At 45.6% G+C, this 26,749-nt stretch overlaps 1 protein-coding gene across 2 annotated transcripts in view; it reads right to left on the bottom strand.

Annotated features, from left to right (window-relative positions):
* Positions 1-2,315: 2,315 nt before the first annotated feature.
* The window catches only part of BTBD8 (BTB domain containing 8), a 419,591-nt gene continuing 395,157 nt past the window's right edge, over positions 2,316-26,749 (bottom strand). Inside the window, exons 16-17 of one of the 2 annotated variants that reach the window (XM_078646321.1) lie at positions 4,765-6,885; positions 2,316-3,199 (exon numbers count right to left, since the gene is read on the bottom strand). In XM_078646321.1, coding sequence (XP_078502447.1) covers positions 2,730-3,199; positions 4,765-6,885 — 2,591 coding nt within the window. In that variant the 3' untranslated portion in view covers positions 2,316-2,729. The remainder of the gene's footprint in view (positions 3,200-4,764; positions 6,886-26,749) is intronic. The other variant, XM_078646322.1, reaches the window with a different exon arrangement.

Raw genomic sequence — 26,749 nt, 5'->3', positions numbered from 1 at the left:
CATCGTCCCCTCTCCTGCCAATCATTCAGGGGATAGAGGCCACAGTTTATTACAAAACATGGATTATACATCTCGCAACTTACTAGTTAGTCATTCGCGACCCATGTTTCTTGATTACATATCACACTTATCACTCTGAATATCTCTGACCTCGCACTATCGCCTTGGAACCCACCCACCTACACCAAGAGAATGCAGTCGCTGCAGCTGTAAGGTTAGTGGATGAGGGCAAAGCAGAGGCAGCACAAAAGGAGACCCAGAGAAAAGAGTAACCTAGGTAGAAGAGCTGCTCAGACAGTATCCTTAGGATGCCTCAAGGCAGGGACACGGGGGAGAAGGTGAAAGCATACAATGACAGCCAGAATAGAAGTGCTGCTCAGATATTGTCCTTGGGATGCCACACCGCAGGGACATGGAGAGCAGGTGAGTGGCCAGCAAGGGCCCAGAGAAGCGGGTCTGGTGGCTCCCACAAGGTCGGTAGCAAGATCAGCCTAGAACCTGCAGAACCAGAGACACCTGCAAAAAGGGCCATTGCGCAGGGGTAGAGCGATCAGCCAGAAATGGAGGGAAAACTAGTGGACAATATTTAGAGTGATAAGTGTGATATGTAATAAACAAACATGGGTCGCGAATGACCAACTAGTAAGTTGCGAGATGTATAATCCATGTTTTGTAATAAACTGCGGCCTCTATCCCCTGAATGATTGGCGGGAGAGGGGACGATGTATTGTATGGCAAAGAAGGACGGGAGAAACTCGCACACCTGAAAGGGGTTATGACCACAGGCAATGTGTGGTGTTTGTGTGGTTTAGTCACCAAGAAGTACACTGTTTTGCTAGCTTTGACTCTGCCATCTTTTAATACTTGACTGGCAACGAGGGTGACTGCATCATGCAACAAACCTAATAAGAGTTCAGAATATTTGTTGAAGCATAGGTTAACATTACATACCAACAGAAAACGAATGTATAATTTGGTGTTGCAGTAGACAGTGCAACAACGTGGCTTCTTAGTTAGGGCGGGGACTGACGTCTTCCTAGAGGTTCAATCTATCTGTGTACACTGCATGGAGCTGCGTCACTGCATCGTGGTGGAGGGCTAAAGCTGATATTCTCTTCTAAGCTTTTCTAATAAATAAGCCTGCTCACATGCTCAGGATTTTGTGATTTGCTTCGCATTGGTGCCGATGTGGCAGATGTCACTCAAAGTTCTTATTCCACTTTGCATTGTTGCTATGTCTGTTTGTAGAGTGTTTTATCTTTCTGTGTTTCCTTTGCTCCAAATAAAAGCAACTTTTTTTGTACGTGGTCCTTTTGTGTGTTGTGACAGTTTCCAACATATGTAGGTTTTTTTGGGTGGGTACGATAGTAAAACTTCCTTGTAGCGTATTTTACATTGAGCAGTTTAGTATCGTACCCTCTGTGTTTTTCGGTCTTAGTTCATTGTATAGCACCGTGTGTGTTACTGGGTTGCAGGTTTGAGCTCAGAAATGGACATGGTCACTCCAGCTTGATGGCTGAAGCAGAACTTAGTCGCCCATTATTTTGAGCACAGATGACGTTATGAACTGCTCTTGGGTGCTGCTCAATTTGTACTTTTCTTGTGTTGCAAAGACTGCACTTTGGGGTCTATGTGTAAATGTACATTCCAACTTTGCTATATTGGGAAATAGGTTCCAGCTGGAGCTTTTGATTTTTTCTATTTTAAAACAAATGTCGTGATTTTTACATTTTGGATGCCTTCTATTGCAAATACTAAATGCATTATTTCCGTCACCGATAGGTCCCTTTTTAGGTTTTGGCTCTAGGCCTTTATCAATAAAAAAAATAAATGAATACATCCTGATCAATATTATATACTTAGAAAGGGGCCATTGATCTGCTCTGCTGAAGCTTGTTCAGCCCAAAGGACAGTATACCTAAAGTAGGCAATGGGTCAGTCCTATTCAGACACTGCCTGCATTGCCATTTTTATTCACATTTTGGTTCATCCCACGGGACAACCATTGGGTATTTGAGCTGTCAAACAGTGAGAGGGGCGGCTTTGCATTTGAAGCTGCATTCAGCATCGAGAGGTAAAATATATGCATACTAGCGTTAGAACACTGTACTTCTGTCTCTCCAACATAGGGGCAAAGAGCATGTTTTGAAATGACATTATTTCTATGACACTTTACCTGTACCGATTTGGTGACTAGACGGCGTTTCACATGCACCAAATTATTCGACATTCACAATTTTGCAGGGAAGGTTGTTACTGAAATGTATAATAAACAATCTACATATTTAGAAACCCTGGCACAACTACAAAGCGAGTAATGAAAATCACTATGAGTCTTTTATTTCGGAAAATTACAAGACATCCTGTGCAAAACAAAAATAAAAACAATCCTTATTGTGCATGAGCAGCACAAAGCACAAACTTGACTGATAAAGGGATGAGAAAACAATTCTAAATATTAGTTTCCTTACAAGTATTGTTCAGTCTAAGAACTGTAGAAAATCATGCTCAGGTTTTGCTATAGAAAAACATCAATTTTAATTAACTTGAATATTTAAAAATATATTTTACTTATGACAATAAATAACCAGTGTTTACCTTGGCATACCTACACATTGCGTCAAAGTCAAGATCACATTTTCAATCCCTTACATTTTGTTTAACTTAGTAGTTGTTCTGGTCAGGAAATAATCAATAAGTTAAGTAAATTCCATCAGAGCATTGCTGTTTTAATGCTGAGTTTCGAGTTCAAGGATTGTCCATTCTCCATGTGGCGAAGAGCAATCATCTGGAGAAAAACTTGTCACTGTGACACTTGTGGTTGAATCATCTAATGGCGACATTAGTTCAGTCCATCTACCAAAAGTGTCAAGATGTGCTTTACCCTGAGGTTTGGTGTTGTCTCGTGCCAAAAGTAGTGTTTGGCTGATAAGATATTGTGCCAAGCTGTAATCTGCAGGAACTGAGTTTTTTACATCTAAGTTAGAATCCTGATCAGACAAAAGGTGTCTCAGAAGAGTCCAGTCCCTTTCTGCAAAGTGCTGATCCTCAAAATTGACACTCAAAATGTGTGCTCCATCCTCCACTCCTTGCTCAAAAGCATCTCCAACATCCATCTCATATATGGGAGAAAGGGTTTTTGAAGGTCGATGCTCAAACATGCAGGTTTGTGCCAATGTGTCACAATCATCTATGTTTCCTGAAATAATTCATAATACTATACAATGTAAGAATGTTATATTCGTCCCCCGTAGGGCTTTGTAGACCAAAATTTAAATTAATACAGCGATGGCAACATATAATTAGGATGAAGAAAAAGTAGACAGTTCAAACATAACTTCGATTGAGGTATTAGTTTTCCACGCAGTAAGAACAAAAATGGCTATTTAAATTAAATGAACACACAACATGATCAATTTTAATGAACAATATACCTTCGGCAAATTGATACATTTCTGATACAGAAAATGATATGTACTGGAGTGAAAAATAAACATGTAACGCACACAGAAAAATCAAGTCCATTACAATGATCAAGCAAGTAGAAAACAATTTAACCCGCTAGCTGCTGACAGTTGTTTAGTGACTACTATAAGAATATGTGAAATTATACTTTTAGTTATTACTTCAGTATTTCTATTTTGTTCTTCCTTATGCAGTCTATATGTAATTTTCTGCAAATTCCACAAATCTTTGAGATATTTTTATAACATCTGAAAGGAAAAAATAATCCCAATGTCTTCAAACTACAGTAGACATTTCTAATTAAATGCTTCCGAATTTACTCAGTCCAACCAAATGAACAAGTAGCAGAAGTTCAAGAAAAATAAACGTAACGAGCAATCAGAAATTACCCTAAACATGAAGTCAAAATATCAGCAGCTAAAGGGATAAACAATATTCTGAGGTAACTAAAGCTACACCAGCTGTACAGAGAAGGAAACAAGTTTATTCAAAGGATTAATTCTATTCTACACATGCAAGGACTACAACAGGCAACAACGAGCAAACAAAACAACACAACATGTACAGCTTTCAAGGCCATATAAATGGTCTAATTTGTTAAATATATATAGTTAGAGGTTTAGTTGTGAATTTTCATCTAATTTATTTATACTGGCAATCTACTTTAAACTGCTGACCGTAAAAAATAAACATACTGTATGTAAACGTAGACACATTTTGTGTAACAAACTAAAGCTTTTTCATATGTATTCATTGCTTTTAAATATAGTCTCTTTTTTAGGAAACTCTTACAACTGAAAATATTAGAGCATGTGTACCTATAATCTAAACTAATTTTATTCTGTAAAATATTTTATGAATATATTTGGACAGAAATGTTATGGTTTCAATAAACTATTAAGTGCTTTTATTTAATAGTCTAGCAGTTTAATGCTACAGGCGTACTCACTACACTGGATTTCTGACAAATGAAATAAAGCACTGAGTATCAGTGGCAAACTAAGCTAAACATATCTGTGCAGCTCGTAAATGTTTGGAAGTTGAAAAGTAGTAATAGCCTTTCTTTTATGTCCAACAGATTGAATGTTGTTAATTCTTAGTTGCATAAGAAATATTATAATCTAAATGCTTTTAATCAAATTATACTTCCCAACAAACTAATTTGTTTGCTATTTACTTGATTTTAGCAGCTTCGCGAGTATTAAGCCTTTGGAAGATTAAGGACTGCTCTAAACTAAATCTACCTATCTAACAGATTGTTATTTTGTATGATGTAATGTTCCAATTACTGTACATTACCTTCAGTTAAAGCAGTATTGGAATTTTCTGTGGCTGCTGCCTGGTTGTTTTTCACGTGCTCTTCCTGACTCTGCAACGGATTCCTACTGTGTTCTTTAACTTTGGCAGAATTGTTCTGCTGCCTATCAGAAGTGGGATCTCTTTTATTGAGTTCCAGATGGCATGGTCTTTCGTGACATTTTAAGTCATTCTCTGAACGTCTACTGTGGTCCATGAATTCCATAATTCCTCGAGTTTTATTGCAAATTTCCAGCTCTTCGTTGTGACAAAATCTTTCGTCTGTAGGCAACATCTCCTTTGCTTTATTCTCCACTGAAACAGATGACGCAAAGAGTTCATCTTGCCCAGCAAGTACAGTACTCTGAAAATCCGAAATGCCTTGTGCACACTTTTTTGGCTGGCCACATTTCTCGTTTTCCTGGTGCTTGCATACAAGTAAGCCATGTTCTGTTTCTGGTGAATATCTGCAATGCAAGTTACCACGAAGTTCATGCAAAGCACCATCAAACACTTCAGGGGATGTTAATGAATCCAAGGAACGTGGCAATGGAGTTTGAGCTTCTCCTTCATCAGACCCTAGCTCTTCACATTCATCAACAGATAGTAAAACTGAACGTTTAAATTTTGTTGTTGAGGGAAACTCTTGCCTTTCACCATCATTTTCTGTTGCATCATCGAAAGCTAAATTGACAATACCTTGGTAAGGTTGCACTACGATGTCAGAAGAGCAATGATCTAAAGTAGGATCAGCTTCAGATTTTTCATCCTCTGTTTCATCTGCTGATGAGGAGACCTGATCAACTTCCTGAGGAAACCCTAGAGCGCCACAAGTAGTCTCTTCATTATGTCTAGTGCCATCCATTATTATGGTTTCTTGGTGGGGCCAAACATCACGTTTCTTTTTTGGTCGCTCATCATCACTAGTTGAATTTACTCTAAAACAATCGCCACAATTCTCTTTTTTCATTTTTACTTCTATTCTTAAACTGTTATCATATACCTTCAGCTCCTCAGGAGTACTTGTATCACTGCTGCTTCTTCCAAGAAAATCGTGGCATAGCATAGTGCTGCATTTTGAAATTCCTCTTTCATTTGAACCATCATCATCTTGTGATCCACCAGCATCATAATCTTCTGACCGTGGCTTTATATCATCGGAAGATGTGGTTGCACTTGCACTGTCAGATTCAGGACTCTCTTTGTGATTTAAAGTACCTGAACCCAGAGCCCAGTCATCCACAAGAGGCATTTCTGAGTGTTCATGATTTGCTAAGGTTTCTGTACTATGCATGTTCTTAGGGGAAACTTCACTTAGTACCTGTCCTGCAAGAGATTTGGAATCCTCATCTAATTCCTCCGAATCAAAATCATGATCGGCTAAAGCAGATCCATTTGAAAAATTACCATTAACAAATCCTTCATAATGTGACTTATGGAGAATACTTCCATCTGAATTCAATGTCAAAGCACCACTCATAATAGGCGAAAAGCCTGTGCCACGGCCATTACAGCCATCACCAATTAATTTGTCCTTTTGCTCGAGAAGATCCTGTATTTTTTCTTCAGAACTACCTATTCCAGGATCTAAATTTGTTTGTATAACTTTAATGTTAGACACTGTATTATGAGGAACAGAAGGCAATGAAAGCAAATCAAGTTCTTCATCATTTGTCAGCAGCCCATTTACAGGTTCCTCCCCACACTGACCAAGTGAGTATAGATCTGGTGATGCCAATGTGTTAGGTTTAGGCTTCTCTCCTGAGTTCTGAGTAAACCCTACTTTAGATAAATTGCCATTTTTACTCCTCTGGATGGATTCCCTTTGTACATGCCTCTGGGCAGGTGACTGGGGCTTTGAGGTAGGCTGCCCTGTAACATTTTTATGTTTAATTTCTTTAGTCACTATATCCTTTTTTCTTGAAGATTGTTGCACCAAAGGAGGCATTACGGTTTTGCCATTGCTTTTTGCAGCTGGGGAGTGTATAGACTTCTGACTGTTTTTCTTTGATGGCGTATGTCTGTCTGAAGATGCATTATCAACATGTTTAGCAGAAGTTTTTTCTCCATTTTGTTTGAGAGAGACTGCGCATTTCATTGAATTTGTTGTATCTCCATGTAATCCTATTGGAGATCAAAATAATATTGCAATTAGGAATATGGGAGAAACAGAGTGCATGTAATGAAAAATAAGGATGTCGGTTATAACAAGTCTTTAATGTCATACTATCATATATGCTGCTTAACATCAAGCTCAACTTTCAAATGGACTGCTATTGTAACAGCAAAGGACTCTTTAATATAGTCTCAATTAAAAAAGACATGAACAATACATATGAATTATATACATACTCCCAATCCAAAAATATCAGAATGAAAAGTCACATAATGGACAGCCAATCTGACTCCCTATGCATGGTTCATCGGCAACTGAAGTCGAATTCAAGTCTGTTTATTAGTTTAGATACAATGTAGTTAGAAACCTATTATGAAGAAGATGATATATAGAATTTCTTGACACTCTAACATACTTGTGAACTTACATAGCGCCACCCTGTGACACACTAGATCAGCTGATAAATATCAAAAGGAGAGAGAGGAACAAGGAATAGTCTAGTTCACTTCCCTGTGGAATGTAGAGATAATCAAGAGGAGCTAGCTATTATGTTAAACTAATGTTATGTGTGTCAAAGCAACCTATTTGGTGGCATGCTTCATCATCGGGCCTCGGGTGTGCTGCGACGTCTGGTTACAGTGGAGCAGATTTTGTTAATTGAATGTGCAGTGATGGTGTGAAGAGTGTGGATTTAAAAACTGTCCCAAGGGTCCCGAAGTCCACAATGGTTATTTTAATTATGAGCCCTTGGCAGTGCTAACAGCAAGGCTGTGAACATGTTTGGAGGTAATTATTGACTCCCACATCCAGTATGGTCAACTAGTTTCAGCCAGGCCTTGTGTTAATTCTGGCTTTCATCAGGACCTATGTTGTGCAAGGTGATATAGTGGTTCACAACAGTCTGTACATGCCTATGTGACGCACACGCTAAGATGCCATGATTGTAATATTCAATAAGAATCCAAGGTGCTGTTCTCTGTTGGATTGATCTCTTCCTGATTAACAGCTCCCATTTTCTGTCTCTCCCGATCTTCTGCTCTGAGCTCTTCCCTCACATACAGGTATCTCTCAAGGATTCACCATTGTCCCACTCTTCTTTAACCTACGTCTCAGATTACTGTGAGATGAGATCCTTCCTTCAAAATCAACTGTTGTAACTATACAGATGACACACAAGTTATACTAACACGTAACAACTCTTCCAAGGAAGATTCCTCAGATGTTAGTCAATGCCTCCTATCTGTAGACTACTGAATGTAAACAACTGTCCTAAAAAAAAACATCTGGGGTACTGTGATAAGTTAATCACTTACCACACATCCATCAAATGGCCAAAAGAGTTGGTGCACTGCCTAACCAATCACCCCAATTAAGTAATCTAGGGGTGATCATGGATCAGAAAATCTCAATACCTCAAGTGAACCAAACTATAAAGGGATTATTCTATATGAGGAGAAACAGCTGTCAACTCTCCCCTTACTCAGGAATAAAATAAAAGGTGCAAGTCACAATAAGTCTAGTATATTCCTTGAAGCATTCCATTAAGTAATTTGTAAGCAACTAAAATCCAGAACGCAGCTGTGAGACTTTTTGTTTTTACATACTTTTTGTTTGTATTATGAAAACACAGATTGCACAAGTTAGCAGTGCATACAGGGTTGAGGCAAATCATTAATGCCCTTGTCTGATCGACGCAAGATGTGATGTTGTGAATTAAGGTCTTGTACTAAAACAAATCACAAAACCAATGTTTTTGTTTACAGAGTGATAGACAGGCATTTCGCCTATAACCTATAAAGCACATGTACAGGCTTGTGACAGACAAGTTGGGAGTGTGAGCAAGGTATGATCAGAATGACTGTAATAATTCCAGGTGCTTAATGTCTGGTTTCCCTTTTAGGATTATATACTGAGTAGTCAGTCAAGTACAGCTGAAAGACTACTTCTTAACCTCAACATCTGATAATGAATTTCTCCAGCTACATTAGTTGCCTTTAGCCAGAATGATGTGCATAGCTCATCGTGCCATTCAAGACACAAGAGCCTTGTTAACTTTGCAAATACTTCCTACCTGCATCAATGTAGAGCATGTCATTCCAGGTTGGGTCCCCTTTTTTCTTTCCATTCCTTCAACACATTTTGGAACGGAAGGAACGCCTTCTCAATCTAAATTAAACTAAGTTGAGGAAGTTTCTCCCTACTAGCAAGAGAGTAATCTGCAAACATTTAGACTTCTAGAAAGTAGTTAAAATCGGGCACTTCTCATGTGCATAACTACTTTTTATATGTTGTTAAATAAGTACAAAAAACGGGGAAGTATAATCATTTTAATTATGGCGATACGGCCGGCCATCGAGAGAGGGAGGCGGATCCAACGCGCGAGACTATCCTCTAGAAAGTCTAACGCCTGTCCGTAATTGAGACGAATCATGGATACCGTGTCCAGATGTATGTGGATACCCAGATACTTCACCGAGTCAGTATTCCACTCAAGCGGGAACGGGCAGTCCCAGCGGGCAGTGGAGGGGGTGAGCGGAAAGATGTCAGATTTATGCCAATTAATACGAAGACCGGAGTACTTCCCAAAGCGTTCCACCTCAAGCAGCAAGGGCGACAGGTTGGTCTCCGGAGACCTAACATATAGAATGGTATCATCTGCGTATAGGGAGACGAGTAACGGACCCGTCCGGAACTGGAGCCCGCGGTGCAAGTGGTGCTCCTGAAAGTGCCGTACCAACGGGTCCATGGCCAGAATATACAATAGGGGGGACAGGGGGCATCCCTGTCTGGTTCCCCGGGAGAGAGGGAAGCTATCAGAAAGCGTGCCATTAAGTCGCAGTCTTGCTCTGGGGGCAGTATAAAGCAGCTCGACCGTGGAGACAAACAAGGACGGCATGCCCATCCGGTGCATGACGGATAAGAAAAAGGACCATTCTAAGGAGTCAAATGCCTTCTCGGCGTCCAAAAACACCGCGGCTGCCGGTGTATCCGGGTCTATCCTGTGAAGAATAGAAAACAGCGTCCGCAGATTAAAGGAGGTAGACCTATGGGGGACGAATCCGGACTGGGCTGGCGAAATGATAGATTCCATAAGTAAAGACAGTCGGGTGGCAAGGACTTTCGCCAAAATCTTATAGTCAAGATTCAGTAGGGAAAGGGGCCTGTAGGATCCGCATCTGGTGGGGTCCCGACCCGGTTTGGGAAGTAAAATAATAACTGCCTCCCGCAGCGTGGGCGGCAGAATCCCTGACTCAAGCGCCTCCGCATACACTTCGATCAGGCGAGGCACCAGTTCTTCCTTGTATTCTTTATAAAAATCGGCCGAGAAGCCATCCAGACCCGGCGCCGAGGAGCCCTTTAAAGCATCAATGGCTTCCACAACGCAGTCTGGTTCGATAGGCATCGCCAGAAATTCCTGCATATGTTTCTCTAGGAACACCATGGAGATTTCGTTAATATAGGGGCCAGGGTCGCGACAGTCAGCCGTCAGGCTCGAGGTGTACAATTTCTTGTAGTAGGATAGGAAGGCATCACAAATGGCAGGGGTGGTCTGATGACGAACTCCCAGATCATCCACCATGTCAGAGATGTATGAAGCCTGGCGGGGGGGACGGAGCAAGTGGGCCAAGAGCTTGCCGGGCCTATCACCTTCACCATATTGCCTAGCTGAGTGTTGTGTGCAGAGATATGTCAGTTCCCTGTCTGCAGCGTCTCTGAACTCTTGTAGGAGTCCAAGTCGTCTCGCCTCCACCCCACCGTCTGTGTTAGTGAGCGTGTCCGCGTCCAGTGCAGTAAGCTCCCTCTCAATGCGGGTCAGGGAGGCACGGATGTCGCGCAAAGCCCCTACATGTTTGTTAATGCAAACCCCTCTAATAGTGGCCTTGAAACCCTCCCACAGTGTAGCCCATGTGTCCACCGAGCCCTCATTGAACTCAAAATACTCCTCTATGGCAGTACGAATGTCTTCCTTGAAGACCGGATCAGACAACGCTTTGCCAGGAAAGCGCCATTGCCTCTCATACCCTCCCAGCCTGGGGATCAGCAGGGTCAGCACTATGGGAGAGTGATCGGACAGCGTGCGTGGGAGCGTCGAGTGGTCTCTCACCCAACCGGCCACCCCCGGGGAAAGGAGCCAATAATCTATTCGGGTACTAGTGTTGTGATATCCCGAGTGGTGGGTGTAGGCGGGTGTGCCGGAGTGCAAACGGGCCTCAATGTCAATCAGTGGGTAGTGGGCGCACATATCCGCTAGTACAGCGCGGGAACGGGGCTTGCAATCCGGGGAAGAGGAGGTACTGTCTCTGGTAGGGTTCAGCAGCAGGTTAAAGTCACCTCCCATGATCATCATATCAGTGTCCAGACGCAGCAGAACATCCTGGAGACCCTGGAAGAAAGCAGGGGAGTCCGAATTGGGGCCATATATTCCAACAAAGGTGACCTTGAAGCCCAGAAGCACCCCCGTAACTACAACATACCTGCCCTCTACATCAGAGACACTGTCTGAGAGCACAAAAGGGACGCGCCTATGTATCAAGATCGCCACCCCCCTGGCATATCTGCTATAGCTAGAAAAAAACCTGTGCGTACCCCAGCTTTTTGCAAAGGAGGAAGAGTCAGCGTCCACTAGGTGTGTCTCCTGTAGGAATAAGACATCCACCCCATGTCTCGCTGCGTAGTTTAGAACTTGCCGTCTTTTCCTCGTGTCATTTAAACCCCGGACATTCCAGGACATGGAAGTAAGTCTGGAAGGACCAGACCGCTGCCCTACCTTAGCCATTCAAACGCAATGGAAATATGATAAAACATGAGTGTGCAGAACCGCCGCCCCCACCCGCAGCACAGGCATCATCCAATGTGTAAAATAGTGCGTGCGCACAAACAACAGAACCAAAGCGCAAACAAACCCATCCCAACCACCCACCACCCAGCCACTCCTCAATCCCCAGGAGGCTATTCCCACCCTTACGGAGAGAACCTAAAGCAACAAACAAGAACAGTAGTCCAACAATGTACCTGTAAAATAAAGACAACGTAAGAGAAAAAAACAGTACGGCTCGCGCCATGGGGGTAGGCGACGCTCCGCCATGCGAGAATCAAATCGGGGCATCGTTCAAAGTTAAGCATTTATGGAAAGCGCTGCTAAAGAAAAAAGGAACACAATGAACCGCATGGTCAGATGCACAACACTGAGGTAAATAGCCTTTCCAGGAAAAAATGGGGTGGAGATGAGTCAACCCTGTCCAGTTTCATTGAACAGGTCAGCACTAGCCTGCGAGTCAGTGTGCGGCGGAGACTTTTGTGCTTCCTCTGAGTGTCGAGGCGACCCTCTGTTTTTGTAGGAGCGGCAAAATTCCTGCGCCTCTGCGGGGGAGTCAAAAATGCGGAACCTGCCATCCACGTCCACTCTGAGCCTGGCAGGGTACAGCATTCCATAACGTAACCCCAGTTTGCGCAAAGCAGCCTTGACACCAGTGTACTTCCGGCGCGCATCTTGGACCATGATCGTGAAGTCCGGGTAGAAAGAAAGCACGTCACCCTGCCACCTAACTTCGCCCGCCTCCCTGGCGGCCTTCAGTGCCGCGTCTCTGTCCCTGAAGTTCATGAGCCTGGCTATAATGGGTCGGGGAGGCAGGCCCGGATTAGGCCGGGGCCCTAGTGACCTGTGTGCGCGCTCCACTACGAAGCCAGCTGTAAACGTGTCGCGGCCAAAAAGTTCGATTAGGAGGTGTTCCACAAAGGTGTCAAAGCGTCCGGTAGCTGTCGTCTCCGCCACACCAATTATTCGGATATTATTGCGCCTACTGCGCGCTTCTAAATCTTCGTTCTTAATTGCAACGTCTTTAAGGATCTTCTCCACACGCTCCAACCTTTTCAGCGTCGACGCAGCTCCGTCCTCGATGTCAGAAACTCTGGATTCCGCCAGGTCCAGGTGTCTATCGTGCATTTGGATCGTCGTGCTCATGTCCGCCATTTTCTTGTCAAGGGCATCAAAGCGAGAGTCCAAGGCCTTGAATCCAGCCCGCATCTCACCCAGCATCTCAGCGACCATACCCGCGGTGTCTTTTGCCGCCGCCTGGGCACCGGTGTCCGCCTCAGTCACCGGCGAAACCGGTGCCGTACGGAGGGGCGCTGAACTGAAGGTAAGTCTCTTCTGGGTGGCGTCCTTCTTCACCATGTTGGAAGTAATGGCGGGCAAATCACCAGTGGCACAGGACCCTATAACCACCACGGCAGCCAGATGGGCGAGCACAGCGACAGGGCACCCCGACAACAAGGTGGTCAAGACAGGACTGGAGAATCAGGGGTACCCGCCGGTTCCCAGCGCCAGGGCCAAGTCGCGCCGCCGAGGCCTCAGAATCGCCAAGACAGCCGCACACAGGTCATCAGGAAATTAATCCGGCCGGAGCAATGTGGCAGAGGCCCTGCGCAAGAAGTAGGGCCAGCAGACGGCCGTGGTGATCACTCAGCAGCAGCAGGCAGGGCTGGGGTCCCGCCGTGACAGGTAGCCAATGAGGTCGTAGCGTGGGGACCAGGTAGTCAGATCCTCGTGGCTGCAGCAGCACAGATGGGCTATGTTGCGCCCGACACGCAACAAGCGTCGGCCTTTTAATGGTGCACAGGCGTCCGACACACGGCCATTCTCAGCAGCAGGAGAGCAGGAGCATGTAGAAGGTCTGGGCCTGCAGGGGGACGGGCGCGGGTCTGGGGTGCACGGAAGCGGTGGGGGCAAAGGTGGTAGGTCCCCACCGAATGCAGCAAAGTGTAGCCGTCCGCAGAGCGCCTAGGAGCCCCCCGGCCACACTCCCCGCCAATCACCCCCCAACCCCCGGAGCCCGCCGCCAGCGCTCCCCGCCTGCCGCCGCACTTCCCGGGCAGTCCCCGAAAATCGAGGCCCCGGCTCCCAAGGCCAGACCAGGCCGCAAGTGCCGGTCCCGCACCGAGGGGCCACGCCTCCACCAACGGACACCACCGGGGCCGAGCAGCGGCCCTGGGAGAGCACAACAGCGGCCCCAAGGCCGAGGGGGACAACGAGGGGTCAATCAGGGAAACTCACCAGTCGCTCCGGCGCTGCAAAGGAACGGCCCACGAGGCATCACCGGCCTCAGCACCCCTCAGCTGTTCCGCCCGTTCTCGCCGTCCCCCGCTCTCCAGACTAGGCAGGCGGCATCAGATGGCGGCAGGGATCATTGACAGGCAGAAGTCGACCCCAGCGCAGCGCCGGATCTCCTGCGAACGGCCCCGTTTCTCTCTCACCCGGCGGAGCTCTACAGTCAGGCGGCCATTCCGTTCGCCTGCGTAGCCACGCCCCCCGTACATAGGGATTGTTTACACAAATTTATTAGGAAGCAATAAAGTAGTGGCGGCTCCTCTATAGGGGCGTTTGGGCGCCGCCCCCCTGCTTTCTCGCCGTGCGAGAAGGCAGAAACATAAATGGTAATAACTACCATTTGTTTCTGCCTTCTCGCACGGCGAGAAAGCAGAAGTTCCTGGTTGGGGTGGGCGGTCCTGCTCGAGGGCAGGGGGGAGTGGCTTGCCCACTGTTGTTCATACTGACTGTTTGGGCAGCCTGAGGCCGCCCAAACAGTCAGTATTAACAACAGTGGGCAAGCCACTCCCCCCCCTGCCCTCGAGCAACACCGCCCACTCTTCCTGTTCTCTATGTATGCTGCAGCATACAGAGAGAAAATTACCCGGGTGGGGCAGCGGCATCATCAATCACAACGCCGCCATTGCAGCATTGTGATTGGTGGAGGGGAGGGAGGCTGCCTTCCTGATTACGAGCGCTGCAGCCAGGAATTCAAAAGCAGGACGGCGGGAGTCAGGAGTCTCGAGACGGTAAGTTTTACTTTTATTTATATATTTTTTCCATTAAACGCCTCCCCCGCATCCCCTCCGCAGCGCGACGACCCCATTTCCACCCCCCCACCCGCACGTAATGCTGGCCGCGACTGGTATGTGGCATGTAGTACATTAGCCTTGAGAACCGCACACGTTTCTGCCTCAGATACGATACCTCCTCAGTTACAAAACATTCCCGCTCAACTGCCCACTGTACGCGTTATGCAATAACAAGAAACTTTCATTGTGTTTTAAATTAATAGGGTAAACAGACGACTTCAAAACTTAGAGCGACAAATGAATGAGCTCTAAACAGAGGCCATCTCTTGCACCCGTCTGGAGACTCTGTGTTGGAAAAACGTCTTCGCGCATTCCCTCGCTTTTGATGTCCACCACGAAGAGGAAGGGATCTAGACCAAGGTGATGCATTGTAATTGAACTTAAATTTTAAGTATTATACCGAGGAGCTCATTTACCAAACCGTGATATTTCCAAAGTATTTAATTAATTCCACTTGATTTAAAAGTTGTGAAAAATACATCCAATGGACAGGAATACTCTAAGACAATTCTGCCAGTCAACGGCACATGGTAAATAGTCTTTCGCTCTGGAGCGGATTAAAAGAAACATTTATTAATATGGGATGTGAGCGTGACCAATCACCACACAGCAGCCTCGGAGGAAGCGCGGGCTCGAGGGAGAAAGAACGACTATCGTTACCAACTGGATGAGATTTGGGGAACAAACCCTGCACGGCGCAAGCTGGAAGTTAAGTAAGTTACTGTGTAGTGTTTCAATGTGCTGCGCCGGCTTGTGTAGGAATTGTAGCCCCATATGGTGCTTTAAGCATGGTAATGTTCGTTTGTTTGCCGTGACGTCTTTTTGTCTTTCATTGCCCATTATCTCTACTCAAAAAGGTGCAATTAGCAATATCACATTTATTGGGAAACGTGTGTGTGGTGAAGTAGGGTGGGGGGAGGTGGTGGAACTGGAGGCTTTCTGCTGCTAATCAAGCTGACGGGATTAAGGCTAGAATAAAAGAGCTGATTTCCTTCACAGTGATGAGAGCTCGGCAGCTTTCTGCTTTGTGTCTCTTTTCAGCTGCATTAATTGGACTCACATGAAATATTGTGTTTATATTAACTGTGTAATCGATGGAATGAAGTGGGGTGTCAATGACGAACCTGCACGGTGTTTTGCGACCCATTTTCATTCCATCTTTGCAACGCTTATCTTAAACTCAATTTTTCCAGAGCGCGAATAACAACTTAATTATCATGCCTAAGTGTTTTGGTCAGAGCCTGTTTAGTTTCAGACTATGGGCGATGGGGAGAGAAGGAGGTGTTGATGCTGTTATCTAAGACCTAATTGATTGGAGTTTTGGGAAAATGGGGCTTTGGAAATTGTGCGAAGTTCCCATTTGTGCCATAAGATTAGATATGCTTTATGTTTGTTGTTAGTCTGGACACTGCCTAAACATTCCATGTGTAACTCAGAAACCGTCATACATTTGTAATGTAAATATTCCAGAAGCTGCAAAGAGCGAATTAAAATATTAACCACAAATCTGTCATTTGTGAAGACCGATGACGTGCTGCAACGCATGCCACGAGACTCTTGTGAAAATGGCATATGGATTTACAGAATCTTTTATGTTTGATGTCTGACAGTACACACTCATTAGATAAGATATAAACAGTCAGCAGTGTTGAGTGGTCTGCATTTGTACGTGTGTGTATATTGGGTTGTTTGTGTGTGTTAACTGGTGAGTGTGTGGTGTTGTATTACCCCTGCCAGCGTGTCTGCTTTTTTGTCTTCGTTTGTGTGTGGTGGCAAGGAGTCTGTCTGTTGGCTGGAGGTTAAGGAGTTTTCCTTCTTGGAGGGGGTCGTTGTCTGGTCTGCTACTACTTGCGATCTCCAAGTAGTCGGGTTGTCTCCCTTCACTCACTTATTATATAAAACTCAGCCCCTAGTTTTAGGCGTCATCACTTTGAAATGTCACAAGCCGCCACTGCAATAAAGGGTCCTAAAGTACAACTAAATGGAAGTTACTGTCCATGAATTGTTTGAGTGACCGGATAGGGTGACATATTATGTATAAATAATCCACCAAGGTCCTTCCGATCATGATTCAAAGCACAGAATATTTTATAATAAAATGTCTGTATGTTCCAATAAAAGCAAGAAAATAATGCTTATTCATATTTCCTGAAATCATGATAGACAAATTATTTATATTAAGTAGTTTCAGTGATGTTTTCACTACATCCAGGTGTTCAAGGAACAGTTCTGCTAAGAACATGCAAACAATCTGATACAGGCTAATCAACATTTTGCTTAATTTTCTACGACCTCGAGGGTGCATGCACCACTAGATTGGTGACCAATCTGGTGACTGTGCAATTTTGTTGCTTGTGTTTCATAAAATGGCAATAAAAATAACTTTAAAAAAAAACATTTTGCTTAATATAATGAAAACATATCAAATAACTACTGTGAGGGGAAGAGAAGTATATACAAATTGTGCAAACATCGTCCCACCAAGAGATACTTACTGCGGTAGGAACCGAATTCAGAGCTGTATGCCAATAGTTAGTTTATTAAGTAAAATCCGCTAATGTGTTCAGTGAGAAATCACTGTCAATGGAGCTTGTGCATGACTGTTGGACTTAGCCCTCTCTGTAGGTTCACCCCCAAACTTTTGGCCTTCTCCCCTCCTGTTTTGCTGAATTCGATTTTGTTGGCTTTAGGGCTTTGTACACTTTAATACTGCTAATCAGTGCTAAAGTGCTTGTACTCTTTACTTTGAACATAGTAAAATTGGCTTACACCCAATTGACACATTTAATTCAATCATAAGTCCCTAGTCAAGTGGTACTACATGTACCCAGGGCAGGTAAATTAGTAGAATGTAGTGGGCCTGCAGCATTTGGTGCCACCCACTTGAGTAGCCTCGTTGAACATGTCTCAGGCCTGCCACTGCAGCCTGTATGCAGTGTTAAACTGCCAATTCGACTTGGCAAAGTAAACCTTTTGCCAAGCCTAAAACTCCCTTTTCAATACATATAGGTCAACCCTAGGGCAGGCCCTAAACAGTCCATCGGGCAGGATGCATTTTATCTAAAACGTTTGACATGTGCTATTAACTTTTACATGCCCTGGTAGTGAACAACTCACAAATGTTTTTTTAAATACTCTGAGGCATACCTCTCCCATATGATAATACTGAGTTACCTTATTACAATTAATAAGGGATAACGTTTGCCTTAGAGCAGGTAAAAAAGTAATGTTTGGTGTCTAGTGAATTATAATTTAAAATCCTCCTTAATGTTAAAGCCAGATTTTAAGTCACAATTCTGAGAACGTTTTTTTTAGAAAGTTGGCGTTTTTCTGTCCTAACCATTTAGTGCCTGCAGTCGGTTTCGTTGATCACATGGCTGGATGTAGTTGGCCTTTGTATATTCCTCCCAGACGGACATACAATAGATAGACTGGATGTTGGTAAGAAGGGCCATCCAAGGCAGGATGGTGAGGCATATCTGTGCACAGCCCTACTTGCACTTCAAAGACACTGGCTCTGCTCACACAGAAAGAATTTAACACTTCCCTATTGTGCCTACAGACAGACTGGGACCAGGGCAAAGTTCAGACACTTTTTTGTGTGGGGAAGGAGGGAAACTTCAGAAGACTTTTTTCCACTTCAAAGGAGGACCCGCTATAAAAATAGGGCTCTCAGACCCACTCTTCAGTTCAATTCTGGATCTGTGGAAGGACTCTGGGGACTGCCCTGCTGCATGTGGCCTGTGGTATACTTCAGAGGACTGCCCTGCTGCACAAAGCCTGACCTGTGCCCTGAGAGGACTGCCCTGCTGCTTGATACCAAGATGTCCAGGGTGACTGACCTCCTATTCTGAGCTACAGGACCTCAAGAAGCTCCAGAGGTCACCCTCCAACTGCCCAGCTGACCTGCTGCACTGAACATGAAACTGGACCTGGATGAGCCTCACTGGCCTCTGGTGGAGTGAATTCCTAATCCGAAAGTGGTGCCTCCCAGATCTTGTGCCCTTGGCTGACCTCAGAGAGAGCTCCTCCTGGCGTAACTGAAGGTTCCAGCAAATCTGGAGCGAAGCAACACAAAGCCCCACAAAGCCTTGCAGCACAGCTGCAAACACCGTTAGAACCGACACCAGACGAGGCGAAGACTAGCAAAGCCACATTGCACAGAAAGCGCACCAACAACATGCGGTACAATCCTCAATGGGCCAAACTTGGTCCTGCACTCCATCTCGGTCAGCCTGAACTTGTGATTTTGCCCTGGTCTCGTGTGACTAGATGTTGGTGTTTTGATCTTTTAGGCACTATTTTTCACTTTAAACTTAAAAAATTCATAACTCCAGTTGTACTGATTGGAATTTTGTTGTTTTGATGACAATTCCTTAACCGCGACTCTGTTTTCTTAAAAGGTATGGAATATTTTTTGTGTTTTGTTTTACCTTAATTACTGTTTAAGTTATTACAGTTTAAGTGCTGCATAAATACTTTACACATTGCCTGTAAGTTAAGCTTGACTGCTTTTGAGCCATGCTCCCAGGTTAATTTAGTGATTTTTTGTGGTTCACCCTGACAAGGATTGTGGCTGTTGGTTGAGTAGAGTTTTACCCCCCCTCAACCAACAATCCAATTTCTCACAAAAACATTAAACAATAAATAGATCCCTAAAATGGAAATAATATACACAGTTAAGTCAACGTTCGACAGCATGAGATGAGTCGCAGTTTCACTATGCCCCTTTGGTGGAAATGTAATCAACAGATCTATATATCAAGAAAATGCTTTGTCAGCAGAAATGTATACTTTTCCAATCAGAGGCTGACTTTTAAAAAAGTTTTGATAAAGGAAAGTTAAGGTTTGCGCTGCACAATCTGGTTCTTTTGAATTTGCATAGTGCACATTTGTAATTTGGGCAGGGTTGGTAGGGTTCCTTTAGCAGCTGTGTGAAGTATCCTAAAGTTCCTACTTTTAAAGGATCATCCCCCAAAGATGTATAAAAGTTTAGTTTTGATTAATAGATGTACTCTTATGTTATCTAGGAACTTCCCTATTATATTGGGGGGATTGTACGCAAACATACCACCCTGTGTCTTTATTTTTTATCATACAATAGGGAGGTTCATAAACAAAGTAAGACTAATGTTAGTAACCATCCCATAGGCCAATGTCCTTTGAAAGCATTCAGGCCTCTGCATCACCAGGGATTCCACTCCTAGCTTGCATATGTGCTGTTCTTTAGAGAAGGGTCTCATGCATGTTTTTGTGTTTAATCTTTAAGCTCCTGCGAGTTCCAACTCAGACAGCAAGTCTGTGAAAAAATAGTGAATTAGTACATTAGAGATTTTGGAGATATATTTGAAGACTTTAGACCAAAATGAGCTATATCGCCTCCAGGCCATGAAATATCCATTTGCTCACTAAGTATGACGATTTTATCAGGTTGATTATATTTACGACCTACTCGCCCGATCTGGCGAGGTGACAAATGGCGAGTTGAGAAAAAGCAGGTTTTCTGTTCAGTCAGAATGTGAAGGAGCAATAAAGATGCCTTTAAATCTTGTTTTTTATCTTGTTACATTTGCTCTTTTCAGAGACAGAGGTCAGAAGTAGGTTTACAATTACTTTTCCTTCTCTGACTCCAGAGTTCCAGGATTTTGTAAAGTGAATGGTCTGACTTGCTGTACGAAGTGTGAACTGAAAGGCAGTAGGTAACTTTACAAACAATTCAAAATATATTTCAGTAGTTGTGAAAGCCCATTTTTTTGTACTTCTGTGTGATGAAAAAAATATTATAATAGGATGAAAAACAAATCAGAACACTTTACTTGGTGATGTGCAAATGAAAAAAGTTTTCAGACACTCAATTTTCAGATTGTTAATACACTATATAGTTTTATCAGTAAAGCTGTAAGTTAGTGGGACGGTTTTTGGCCATTTCTTGAAAATGTACTGTCTGTAAATGACAGTCAGCTACCAAATCATGCTTTAGTGATATATTTATTAAAAATGAGCGTTTAAACATGAACTGAGAAACACTCCTGCTGCTGCTCTGATGGCAATGTTATATTAGTAAACCGAGAGGCAAGTCAGGCATCATGTGTACCCTATATGTGGTCTAGATTCTTATTACACATGGAGCAAACGTTTAGTCTATTTAATCAAACAAAATATTTTTGTTTTGTACAGCAGAAATGTTGAAATCACATATTTGAAGGTGCACTCATATGTGAGAATGAAGAAGAAGTCGACTCTGTAAAATAAAATATTTGCCAATGATCACACAATTTGAGATCAGTTTACACGTCAAGAACATTACAGTTAGGTAGAGTAGATTATTCAAGTTACTAAACCTGCAGGTCTAGTAACATTTTTATTATTTTTAGAAGGCCAGGCTCAATCACGAGACGTGACATTGTAGCAGCCTGTATTAATTTTCCAATGATATTCATGAAGGTTGTCAAGATTTTGAGGAATAATATACAAGATGCATGGGGACACGACCTTCTGAAGGAAATGCTATCTCAGGTTGATAGATAAGGTCTATATCTTACGATTCCATGTTACCCTCATTACTAAGCTAGCTAGGATTTTTCTTTTTAATCAGGGCTTGAAGAAATAAGGTAAAAATAAAAGAGGTGACTACAGGCTGAAACTCTACAAATACATATTTAAAATATACTCTTCATTACGAAACTAAAGTGCACAACAGCACAAATTCATTCAGTAAGCTCAAGTCCATACAATATATCAAAGAAAAACACATCATTGCAAATAATCAACACAAAAGGAGGCTATTTAATTTAGATACATAGAACACTAAAACCTAACAAGTCAACTTTATGACAACCCATAGAAAAAACAGTTCAGGATCTAAGTAAACTATGCAGGCGTATCCAAGATGGCGGAGTGAACGGAAGCATTGTCCGTAGCTCCTGCCGACGGCCGAGAACAGCACCGGCTTTTTTGCCGTCATAGCTGAAAATCGACCCGCAGTCTAGTAGCGGCTCGGCCCGGAAGTGCGTTCCCGCTTTTGTGGGGTACAGGAGGCAGCTGACGAGGCGCTTTGACCCCGCGCTGGGGATTGCCGGCGGCCCCAGGCACACAGGGAGCGGAGCAGCCGGGAGCCGCGATCGGCAGACGGACGGCCTGCGTCTGCATGCTCGGGGAGGTGGTGCCACGAGCGATAGAGGGTGCGGCGGAGGCTCGACTGAAGAGCACGGCCAGTGGGAGCCCGGTGTCCCTCCGAAGTAAGGACCCCTGACGCGGCTGGGAGCCAGAGCAGGCCGCCATTTTGGGGACCGCCCGGAGCATTGCTGGCAGCAGGAGTGAGGGCGGCTTGCGGGGCTCCGCTCCGACCCTGGGACGCCCGGAGGTACACAGAAAGGTCGGCAGAACCCTAAGCCCGTTGCAGGGGGCTTAAGGAGGCATCGGCGGCCCGACACTGGGGGGCCACGGCGGAGCCGCCATTTTATGAAGCGGGGGCCGGTGCCGCAGGACGGCCTCGGGTGCGGCGCCCGGCTGGAGGAGAGCGAGGCCCCTTGAGTGGCAGGGGGAGAGCCATAGGACAGCGGCAATAAGGTCAGTGGAGACCCTGGTGTGCGAGGATTTTGAAGCGGGCATCAAGGGCGAGCCTGTCGGTGGATTGGCAAGGATTGCATGTGGATCAGACTGCAGGCCCATATTGGGGCACTTGGAGAGTGGGGCCTGAGACAGCAGTGAGGTGCTGAGTGGTGGAGTGGACTGCAGTGCCGCGCTTCTGTGGGCTGCGGTTTAGCGCGCCAGGAAGAGAGGTGCTGGAGGGGACCTGCGTGGCTCTGACTGAGAGAGAACGGCAGTCTGGTCAGTAGCGGTGCACCTCTGCAGAGGTGGCGGAGAACGATAGATGCATCCCGGAGGGATATAGCTACAGTCTGGGGGGCTCGTGGTGCCGGCATAGAAGGAGGTCCTGGGGAGGTGCGGCCTGCTGAGTCCAGGAGGGCCCTTCTTGGACGGTGAAGACACTGATCGGCCGGAAGTGCGGGGGTTGTTCTAACCCAGAGTGCACAGGAGTGGGGAGTTTGGGACGACAACCATTGCTAGTCTCCCGCCCATCCCGTAGCACGGACTTCCTAGGTGGTCAGAGATAGACTGAGCTGCCGACGGGTGACAAGTGAGTGTTCGTGGCGTAGTCTGAGGGGGCCCTCCACGTCTCCATAGAGCTTCTTCGGGGAGAGACATGTCCACCTCCAGAAACAGGAAGGAAAAGTCCATTAAAGACTTGTTTGGCAAGACGCAGACAGACCCGATGGCCTCCACTGCAGCGGCTGGCTACCAGGGCCCAAAATTGGAAAAGGAGGAGGGGTCTGGACCCATAACTAAGGCGTCTTGGAATCCATGTTTGTAGCCTTACGTGAGGACATACACACCCTCAAACAGGAGTTTGCATCGGAGATTCGGGAGGTCAGACGGAAGATGGATGGCATCGGCGAGAGGGTTGCTGACTTGGAAGGGAAGAGTAATGGAAAGGACGTTGAGATAGCGGCTCTACAACAGGAAATCCTCCGGATTCACGATCAGCAGGTAGACCTCCAAACACATGTGGAGGACACTAAAGATCTGTTTACCTACTCTAGGGAACTTTTCAATCACATCCTGGGCAGACCTGCAGAGACAGAGCTGAAGGTGGACCACGCACATAGAGTAGGCCCTCCACGAGCAGTCGGCCCCCCCACCGGACATACTGGTGTGTGTACAGGAGTTTCGTACTAAAGAGGATATCCTTCAGAAAGCGCGACAGATGCACCCACTGCAGTTCCGGGGACAATCCCCAATACTTTATCAGGACCTGTCCGCCCTCACCCTACAGAGGAGGAGAACCTTTAAACCTATCACTACACACCTACAGCAGCGCAACATCACCTATAGCTGGGGTCACCCGTTCCGGCTGGTGTTCAGATGAGACAACAAGTTATACCAACTGCGCTCTCTGTCGGAGGCTAAACAGCTGGGTGTGGATCTGCCGGAATCAGACGGTGGAGAGGAGGACTCTAAAGCAGAGACGGATGATTCCAGGCCTCGATGGCGCCAACAGGGCCGAAGGCGCTGCCTTAGGAAGCCAAAAGCGGCAGAAATCATGGAGGGCAGAAAGGCGGCATTGGAAGCGGTGTCGACGGATCCTCCCGGCACCCAGCCCGGCTGACTTATGACTATATTCCTGGCTGATTGTTTGATTTTTATGGCCTAGGCCGTTGGCGGGAGAGGGGGACATACTGGTTGGAGTTCCACCCCGATATCCTTTTGCCGATCAACCATGGTTGATGGACTAAGTACTTTAATTTTTTTTTACCATTCTTGTAAGCTTTACTGTTTGGGGAATGTTGGGGGGATGAGGGGAGGGTGTTCAGTGCTCCATGGCCGCATTATGTCAAGAGTTAGAGAAATTTTGAGTGTAGGAGTTACCCTCCCCTGTTTGAAGATAGCTTACATTAGCGGAATTGCGCATAGCTCCTTAGGTACACAGTTAGCCTTACTGATTATTGACTATGCCTGCCCCCACCCTTAAAATTCTTACCCTCAATGTGAGGGGACTTAACAATCCGATAAAGCGAAGAGCGATACGGTCATGCTTGGAGAACTCCCAGGCTGACATATGCTTACTACAGGAAACCCACTTGCTGTTGCGCGACTGCCATAGGATGAGATCTCGCAAGTTCCCCACCCAGTTCTTCTCCTCTTGCTCTACCAAGACAGCAGGAGTGCCAATTTTAGTGGCCCAACGGTTTCTGGGGGAGGTATTGCATAAAGGGTGGGAGATCAAGGGGAGGCTTCTGTCCTACCGCTTCGCCTTAGGCGGACTAACATTCACCATTGGCTCCCTGTATGCCCCGAATGACGGCCAGGAGAAATTCCTCCAGATTGCCCTTACTGAAGTTATGGCCGCCTCGGATCGTAACATCATCTTGGGGGGAGACTTAAATCTAGTATTTGATAACCTGATAGACAGATCCAGCCAACGCACTCACCAAGTGGGTGCCCTGTCGAAGGAGGGGCTTGGACGACTACATGAATTAGGCTTGCACAATCTCTGGCTTGACATTCACCCCAAGAAAAAGGAATACTCCTATTATTCCAATGCACACAAGACTTACGCTCGACTAGATAGATAATCTACTAGCCTCGACTACGGTACGCCGGTTTGCGACCACAGTGGAAATGGGAGTAACCTCCCTTTCAGACCATGCCCCGGTGACAGCCACTCTTACACTCCCACCTACATCACACCCCTCCAGGGTTTGGTGTCTTAGAGACACTCTTTTACACAGGGCGGACAATGTGAAACACATACAGAGCGCTATTACTGACTACATTTCACATAATGCGAACTCAGACACGACTCTGGCAGTTCAATGGGCAGCGCTGAAAGCGGTGATCAGGGGGGGAATTCATTGCCCTCTCAACAGCAGAAAATAGAGAGCACCAGCGTAAGTGTGAGGAACTTACACAATGTGTGAGGGAACTGGAGCAAATGCACCAACGGACGGGGGCCTCGAGAGTGTGGAGACAGCTTAAGACGGTGCGCCACCAACTGACAGCTCTAGACCAAGATAGGGCAAAATACGCGGCCTTGCGTCTCCGCCATGCTTATTATGCCGGAGGAGACAGATGCGAACATCTGCTGGCCAATAGACTATGGGAGGTTCGCCAACAACAAGGGGTCAAAGAGATTGCCAAACCAGACGGATCTTGTATGTCTACTGACGCGGAGATAGCAGAAGTATTCCGCAATTTTTATGCAGCTCTGTACGCTGGGGGCTCGGGAGATCTTTTGGTGGGAACTGCCTTTTTAGATTCGGTTTCTCTGCCCTCCCTGACGAAATCCCAAGCTGAACAGCTAGAGCGAAACATCCAAATAGAGGAGGTCATTGCTGCTATCTCTCACCTAAAATTGGCGAAGGCACCGGGACCAGACGGCTTCCCCGCCATTTTCTACAAAACGTTCTGTGCAGTACTTGGCCCAATCCTCACCCGACTATTCAGTTCTTTTGCTGAGCAAGGAGCGATCGCAGGAGACCTTTTAAGAGCCTCCATAGCAGTAGTTCCCAAACCTGGAAAGGATAGAACTAAGTGTGGGGCGTATCGCCCGATTTCCCTCCTCAACATTGATCTTAAGTTATACACAGGGATTTTAGCTGCCCAATTGGCACCCCACACGCCTAAACTTATAGACCCGGATCAGACGGGTTTTATACCAGGACGTCAGACGTCGGACAAAGAATTCTTCATTTGATAGAGAAAGCCTCAAGGGTATCTGGAGAGTATATGCTGATAGCCTTGGATGCCGAAAAGGCGTTTGACTGTGTTCATTGGCCCTACTTAGTACAAGTACTGGAGAAGGTGGGAATGGGGGAGAAATTGCGCACCTTTATTTTAAACTGTTACAAGTGCCCTACCGCCACGGTCAGAGTGAATTGATACACCTCCACTAGCTTTGCTGTTGAGAGAGGCACGAGGCAGGGGTGCCCTTTATCGCCCCTTCTCTTTGCACTCTACAGGGAGCCTCTAGCCCAGAAGATCAGACAGAACTCGGCAGTTGAAGGGATCAAATTTGGAGGTTATATACATAAAATTAGCTTGTATGCCGACGATGTGCTGGTCTCGCTAACTAATCCAAAGACAGCTCTGCGAGCCTGCATGGCGGAGTTGGACGCCTTTGCCAAAGTGGCTGGATTTAAAATTAACACAGACAAATCCATAGCTTTAAACCTCTCATTGTCCCCTACCACTCGGGACTACCTGCAGAGCCAGTTCCCCCTACAATGGGCGTCTGATACAGTCCAGTATCTAGGGATCCAATTAGCCCCTTCTCTCCCTGCTGTGGTAGCCGCTAATTACACCATACCTGCGCGGGAAAATTCGACGCGAGGTCGGTAGATGGAAGCACTACTCTCTCTCATGGTTAGGCAGGATTGCGGCGGTAAAAATGACCGTTTTGCCCCAGATCCT

Source organism: Lissotriton helveticus, chromosome 1_1 (genome assembly GCF_964261635.1).
Source record: "Lissotriton helveticus chromosome 1_1, aLisHel1.1, whole genome shotgun sequence".
Lineage (NCBI taxonomy): Eukaryota > Metazoa > Chordata > Amphibia > Caudata > Salamandridae > Lissotriton > Lissotriton helveticus.
Note: the sequence above shows the minus strand (reverse complement) of the source record. Positions and strands in the feature narration are given on the sequence as shown.